The following is a 7,314-nucleotide window of genomic DNA, read 5'->3' on the forward strand; positions in this document are numbered from 1 at the left end:
CTGCTCATGGTGTGACGAAAGGTGCTGCCTTGCTCCTACACATGCTGTCTAATCATTTCACTGGCTTCCCCTGAGTATTTTATTATAACAAATAGTGATTCATCATTCTCCATATGAGGGCTACGTACCAGTCGTGATTGTATGTACCTCTATGATACCTTGTATGAAAGATTATCTCTTTTTTTGTCTCTCCGGTGGTTCACAGGCAGAAAATAAACCTGTCGCATCTTCGAGATGATACTGACAGTACAAGAACAGATTGTGGATATTCCCAGAGAGAGTTACCGAACAGCAATTCCCTGTATGTCCTTACCACAGCAAAGGGATTCGAATAAAGTTGGTTTAGACATCCTATTTTGATAATGTGGTAAAATGCCTGTATTGATTCAGATGGCAAAGCAGAGAAGACCAATGGGGGGAAGAGAGGGACTGAGATGCATTAGCAGCATTGCAGCAGGAAAACATTGTCCTTGAGACATCTAAAATTCACATTTCCAGTCTGCCTGGACACATTTAGAGAGAAACACATTTCCTCAACCACACATTAAGTGTGAGACGTTCGGCTCAAGCTCCTTTGAGGAAACCATTTGTGTTCACCAGCCAGAGCCGTGTCTGCTCCTGAGTCCTTGCAGGGCCAGGAGTCCCTTGAATGCCTATCAAAGTGCCTGGCATCTGAAACAAGGAGCTCATGTGGCCTGGAGGACCCTGAGATGTCTTCTCAGCCCTAAATAGAAAGAGATCGTTTAGCAGATAAGAGGGGGAAAAAAGCCACTTTCTCAAATGCCGAGGTTTCACCTCTCTCCGAGCCAGCGTGAGTCACCCAGGCACTGCTGGGTGACAGACCTGTTCAGGTTAATAAAATCACTGCCAAAGCCCGGGCGGTTCACGGGATGCTGTGTGGCTTTCACATTGACGTCACGGCTTCTCATTTACCCTTGGGTGACAGTGACCGAAATTCATTACTACTTGGCAGCCGTCGGGTAAGCTGGGCAAAATAAATCAGCGTTCTCCATAGCAAACAGGTGTCTGCAGCACAAAAGGAGCCATTCAGATCAGCGGGGCAGGGGGGGTATTTTTCATCAGAGGAGTGAAGAGATGAATGAGTCGTTAGAGTGAAGGGAACTGGCAGGCAAAGAGTGATAACGGAGAGAGGCAGGGGGAGATTTCGCTGTAGAAATGGTGGAGAAGCGGTTGGAGCGTGGGGGGATAGGGAGAGAGAGGCTGAGGGAGACAAAGAGGAGTTAAAGTGAGCAACTCGACTTTATCATAGGAAAACAGCAACACTGAATGAAACCGGAGAACATATTTCAAAGTGTAAAGAGGAGTTGACCTTGCTCAGTGAAAGTGGCCCGTTTCACAGTGGGTTGTCTCAGTGGTTAGGAGCCCTGTGGGGCTGGAGAAAGATATGGGTGTCTGCATCAGGAGGGGAAGGCACAGGCACGTTCAGGAGAACCTACAGTCCCTGGTATTTCTCCCTCCGTGGAGGGTGCGGAGACTTTCAGGGTAGGACCCAGGCAAGAGCTCGTGAGTTGAGAAAAATAAAAAGGATACTTTAAACTAGATTTCTTGCACCTTTGATTGCATCGTTTGATCCTGGCCATTTCCAGACCTGGGCCACCGTGTGGGACAGAGCTGGTCTGGCATCTCCATGGTCTGTTCTCAGCTGTGTATTCAGGGTAGGATTAAATTGCCGGTCAGGGCAATGTGGGGAAGTTTCAGTATTGTATCACATCTGGTCTGGGGGTGGAGGACATGTGTCTCCAGGACTTGGAGTCAGTGGGCATTGGGAGCAAGCTTTTAATGCTCCTCAGCCTGGTGCATTTTGCCAGCCTTAGAAATATGCCTTGAAAGAAGAAATAAAATCTTCACAGGCTTTTTTCAACAGCTACTAAAAGATCAAGCAGTACGCTCCTGTATCACCTGCAAAAATGCAGATGTTCTCATCTCCCAGCACACATAAAAGCCATTTCTCACCCAAAGTAAATCTGGGTATTGTAATTTCTTTCTCGTTCACACAAAAAGAGAATACAAATTGCGGATGGCACTGCCTGTTAAGGAGGAATCTTTTGTTTTCCAGGCAAATTGTTAAGTAACATGAAATGTTATTGTGCAATCATTACAAAGGTGGGAATCCTGTTGGGTTGAATGGCTATTTTTCATCTCTATTTTTTCGGAAGCAAAAAGCACTCTAGAAGGCAGGAGGATATTATTTGAAACTTAGATTTCCCGGAATATCATTCCCTCGTTCGATAATAAAATAAAAGCCTCCAGTCATCAAAAGCCTGAGTTCCATTACATGTAAAATCCTCCTCCAGGAAGGCTGCTGCCTTCGTTCTGGGGCTTGCTAAGAGGAGAGCCCAGACGTGCCAGGCGGGGGTACACAAGTAGCCGGGGCACGGGCTCTCCTGGCATCAGGAAACGGTGTGTGTCCCCTCACACTTCACTTTGGGCAGGCGCAGGGAAGGGGCTGATCTCTAGTTTCGTTCCAGCCTTTTGGGTCTTTGTTGTATTTTTTTTTCTGCCACCTGTTGCCTGATCTGATGTGTTTTCCCCTAGATCTTTGGAAGAAAGGTTTCCTTTCGTTATGAATACAGATCCAGTGCTCAGCGCAATAGAATCATCAAGCTTTAGTGGGGGCTTTCGATGCTAACGTAATAAAAATATACAATTTATTTATCAAAGCCTCCTTTAAAGGAGATGATAGAAGAAATAGGTTTTAACCTACTTCTGATCCTCAGGAAAAGCAAGCACTTTGATTCTCTCCTTCCCAGACAAATAGCATTGCATTAGTTGATTCTGATTTTATTAGCTATAAACAACTTTCTATTTTTATTTTCACATGCCATTGACTTTGTTTCGTACAGACACAGCTGAACAAGGGCTGTTTTTTCAAGTGAAAATCATATTAATAGATGCCCAGTTCTTTCCACTCTACCCAAAGGAACATAACTGTAAGAAAGAGAGCTGATGCTCAAAGAATATTTCCTATTGCATTTCCCAAATCACCTCCGAGGCCACATTATCCCCTCTGAATTCCCATATGTGGAATGGTGATGGTTGCTTTAGTACTTCTGGCACTGTCTCTTCACATCGGGAGAATTTATTTGCATGGAGGAGTGAAACAATACGATCAGACAATGAAATCTCAAGTGGTAAAGTATGTAAAATTCTCCACTCCTATTCCCTTTATGATGCTTTTTCTAGCATTTCTTCACTGCTTGCAACTGCAACGGATGGATTTGGAGCGGCGAGTGCCTCCTCTTGCTGGCTCTTTATCAGCACAGGGTGAGCAGCAGCAACAAGCAGTCAAATCGTTGCTGTATCCAAACGGCATCTCTGCATCCAGAGATGGAGCCGTGGGGAGAGCTTGCTCGGTGGGAAGTTCATCTATCTAATTATGTGACTGTTGACTGGGCAACAGGTTACACATCTAGTTGTCCCCAGTAAAAAGCATTTGTCCTAAAACTTGATCTGAGTTAAAATACGTCACCTTTTTCTCTCATTATTTCCTCCTTTCTCTGTCTCTGTGTTTTCGAACTGGTGGTGGGAGTGATTAGAAGAAAGGTTTTTTTCCGTCATTAAAATATCTGGTTCAGAAAGACCTCTATAGAGTCATTAAATGCAGACGAGGGTATGAAGTACACTTCCTGAGCAGAATTACAAGGAAGTGTTCTCACTGGAGACAGTGTTCAGAGGTGGATGCTGGCAGGAATTCAAGCGTCCACACTTGTTCTTACTGCCATGACCTCCCTGACATCTCCTGCCCATGGTGGGGGTGGTGGAGGGTTCTTTCTTTGCAGGCTCCATTGGACTTCGGTAAGAGAGCAGCTCTGGGACTGAGGAACGAGTTGTCCCTTCAGACAGAGAGAAGTTGAAGAGAGAGACCATTCTTTGGTGGTATTTGCTCTTCATTTCCTTGGCTGACCTGTAGAGGTTCCCAACAAAGCAATAGCATATAGGATTGAGACTGGAATTGGTGAGACCAAGCCACTGGGCAAAAGGTCTGAGCTGCAGGATCCAAGGAGAAGGAGTCACATCCTGCAAAGATTTGGGAATGTTGAAATCAATCCAGATGTCCATCAGGTAGACGGGCAGCCAGGAGATCGCAAACAGCAGGACCAGGGCCACCACCATCTGTGCTACTTTCTTCCGGATCTTCAGCCTGGAGGCTGGCAGAGATCGGTTGAGGGCAGTGCTCTCCTTCAGCTGGCTGCTGCGGCTCCACAGCCGGCGCACCGTGAGGAAGCAGATGACCATGTTGAACAGGACCGGCAGGCAGTAGAGGGCACAGAAGAGCAGAAAGTTATAGGCTTGCTTGAGCCTCTCCTGAGGCCAAATCTCTCTGCAGATTGAAAACACCAGAGGCAAGCCCTCCACCACCCCAATCTCATCCCGTTTGTTCATGAAGATGAGAGGCATGCAGATCCCTGAGGACAACAACCACACCACCAGGATGGTGCTGAGGATCCTCTTCTGAGTGAAGAAAGACCGGGCGTTGAGTGGATTGTGCACGCTGTAGTACCGGTTCACGCTGATGACGGTCAGGCTGAGGACGCTGGCAGAGACAGAAACAGCCTGGATGAAGGGCACCGCCCGGCAAAGGAAGTCCCCGTACACCCAAGCTTTGTAGATGAGGTTGCCTACAGTGATAGGCATGCAGACGCACACCACCATGAGGTCACACACCGCCAGGTTGATGAGGAGGCTGCGGGTGGCACTCAGGCTGGACACTCGACTTCGACGCTTCCGAGTGAGCACCCTGATGGACATGATGTTGCCCACCAAGCCCACCACAAAGGACACCAGGTACATCGCTGTGAGGCTGATGGTGATGGGTTCCTTCACAAAGAGGAAGAGCATCTTCTCCAGCTCTTCCCAGCCCAGCTCCTGGCTCCCATTCCAGAGCCCGCCTTGGGTCTGGTTCTCCTCCTGCCAGAGCTGCAGAGGGCTGAGAGGGACCTCGGGGGCGGGGAGGGAGGAATTCATGGCTGAGCCCCGCTGGGCACCCCGGGCTGATGGGGCAGAGGCTACCGCGCTGCCCTGAGCCCTCCTGGCATGTTTAGCTGGGACCAGCCACGCCTGCAAGAGAGGGTGCAGAGAGAGGGGATGAGCGCGGGCTCCCGGCAACGTTTTCGCTTCTCGGGGAAGGTGCCGGGTCAGAAATGGCTTCTCGGCCACTTAGTTGAGAGGCGGCCGAGCGCCGGGGAGGGCGGGCTGGGCAGCGCGGCGCGGCTCCGCGGGCACCGGCCCGGGCAGGGGCGGCGCAGCCGGCGGGGAGCTCCGTGCCCGGCCGCGGGGAGACGGCGCCTCCGGGGGGGCGGGAACGGGGAAAGGGGCCGCGGATCCCCCTGCATCCCTGGAGAGCAGCCCCGGCCGCGGCCCGCCGCGACTCCCCTCCCTCCAGGGAAAGTTGCGTTCCCCGCGGACGCGCTGCCGGACCCCAGTCTCGGGCTGCCCCCAGACCCCCGCTTCCCTCCCCCCGGTTCCCCGGTCCCCGGTCCCTCGGTTCTCCTCCCGTCCCGCGGCGCGGTGCGGCGGCACTCACCGGGCGGAGGGCGGGCAGCACCGGGCCGGGCTCCTCCCGCGGGCGGCTCCGCCGTGTGCCGGCAGCGCCGGACCCGCTGGCACACGCTCTCGCTCGCACCCACGCACCCACGGCACCGCCAGACCGGCGCCCACCCCGCGCGGCCCCTGCGCCCCGCACACGCCGCGGCGCGCACGCACACACACACACACGCACACACTCACACGGTCCCGCACACACGCACAGCCTCTGCACAGACCTGTCCTACAACCCCCCGAACACACACACACTCCTCGTGGCCGCACGCAGCCCCCGACAGACCCCTCGTCCCCGCACAACCCGCCCCGCACACACGCGCCCTCTCCGTGCGGACTCGCCTTGCAAACACTTGGCTGCACGCACCTTTCTCCAGGTGCCCTGCACACCCCTCCCTCCCTTGCACACCCCACCTCTGCACGTACAGGCACCCTGCGCATGCATGCACCACCCACCTTTTCACCCCCACCCCCTGCACACCCCGCGCCCACTCCCACACCTCTGCGTGTTGGCACCCGCTTTGCACCTCCCCGACCCCCTCCCCGCTTACACCCTCCTTGCACACGCAGGTGCGGCTCAACCTTTGCACCCGCACACGCGCGCCCTGTGTACACACACACTTCGCACACCCATACGCCCCCCCTCTTGCCCTGCACCGCAAAGGAGCCCCCTCCTCTCCGCCGGGAGTGCTGCCTGGGTCCGGTCCCTGCCCAGGCCGGTCCGTGCCAGGCTGAGCCGAGCCGTGCCGGTCCGTGCCAGGCTGAGCCGAGCCGAACCGAGCCGTGCCAGGCTGAGCCGAGCCGAACCGAGCCGTGCCAGGCTGAGCCGAGCCGAACCGAGCCGTGTCAGGCTGAGCCGAGCCGAACCGAGCCGTGCCAGGCTGAGCCGAGCCGTGCCGGTCCGTGCCAGGCTGAGCCGAGCCGAACCGAGCCGTGTCAGGCTGAGCCGAGCCGAACCGAGCCGTGCCAGGCTGAGCCGAGCCGTGCCGGTCCGTGCCAGCCGCGCCCCCCGCCGGGTGCCGGGTGCCCGGCCGCCCCGGCCGTGGTGCTGAAGGGACAGCTCCGCGTGGCCCGGGCAGGAGCGGGCAGGGAACAGGCAGCGCCGGGCAGGACCAGGCAGGAACGGGCCATGGTCTGGGCAGAGACCGGGCAGGGACCGGGCGAGGACCGGACAGGCAGGGACGTGCATGCGCTTCTCCGGGATCTTTCTGATGTTCCCATCTCCTCCTCTCCTGGGGGTTCCCTGGGCTCAGTAGGACAGGGAGGTACCCGGGCGCCTCAGTGCTTGCTTCTACTCTAACCTCCACCCTCCTTTTGCACTTTCCAGCAAAGGCCGGTACATCAATGGTTAACACCGTGGCACATGTTGGTGGGAATCCACTCGAGCAAGGAGCGCTCCGGAAAGAAACACGGCTTTTTGTCTTTTCTCTTCAACTGAAGGAATGGGAAGAATGGGTCATGGAAAAAAAGTCGCTTGAAAAAGTTGAAGGGCTTGGTTAGGGAACAAGGTTGGTTTGTAAAATGAAGCTTTTGTCCAGAGGCACTCAGGTAGTGTCTGTGAATCACAGGGGGAAATCTCTGACAAGAGGAGCTGATACCTCTGCCTAAGGTGTTTATTTTTTATTTTCTTTCTTTACCTTCTCTGAGAGAGAGCAAGGTAACAAATACAGCCGAGGTGGAGGTTGCTTGTCACTGAATGGTGAATGCCCTTGATTTCGGTAGGAAATTCTCCATCCATTTCACTCTATTTATGGG

At 54.0% G+C, this 7,314-nt stretch overlaps 1 protein-coding gene across 1 annotated transcript; it reads right to left on the minus strand.

The window, feature by feature from the left end:
• Positions 1-3,657: 3,657 nt before the first annotated feature.
• Positions 3,658-4,986, minus strand: LOC104371332 (galanin receptor type 1). The gene has a single exon (XM_009980427.2). The coding sequence runs from the start codon at positions 4,984-4,986 to the stop codon at positions 3,658-3,660; it is 1,329 nt and encodes a 442-aa protein (XP_009978729.2).
• Positions 4,987-7,314: the final 2,328 nt, after the last annotated feature.

This window comes from Tauraco erythrolophus, chromosome 17 (genome assembly GCF_009769465.1).
Source record: "Tauraco erythrolophus isolate bTauEry1 chromosome 17, bTauEry1.pri, whole genome shotgun sequence".
NCBI lineage: Eukaryota > Metazoa > Chordata > Aves > Musophagiformes > Musophagidae > Tauraco > Tauraco erythrolophus.

Coding starts and splice junctions, on each gene's coding strand:
- LOC104371332 (XM_009980427.2), bottom strand. CDS start 4,986: ATGAATTCCTCCCTCCCCGCCCCCGAGGTCCCTCTCAGCCCTCTGCAG.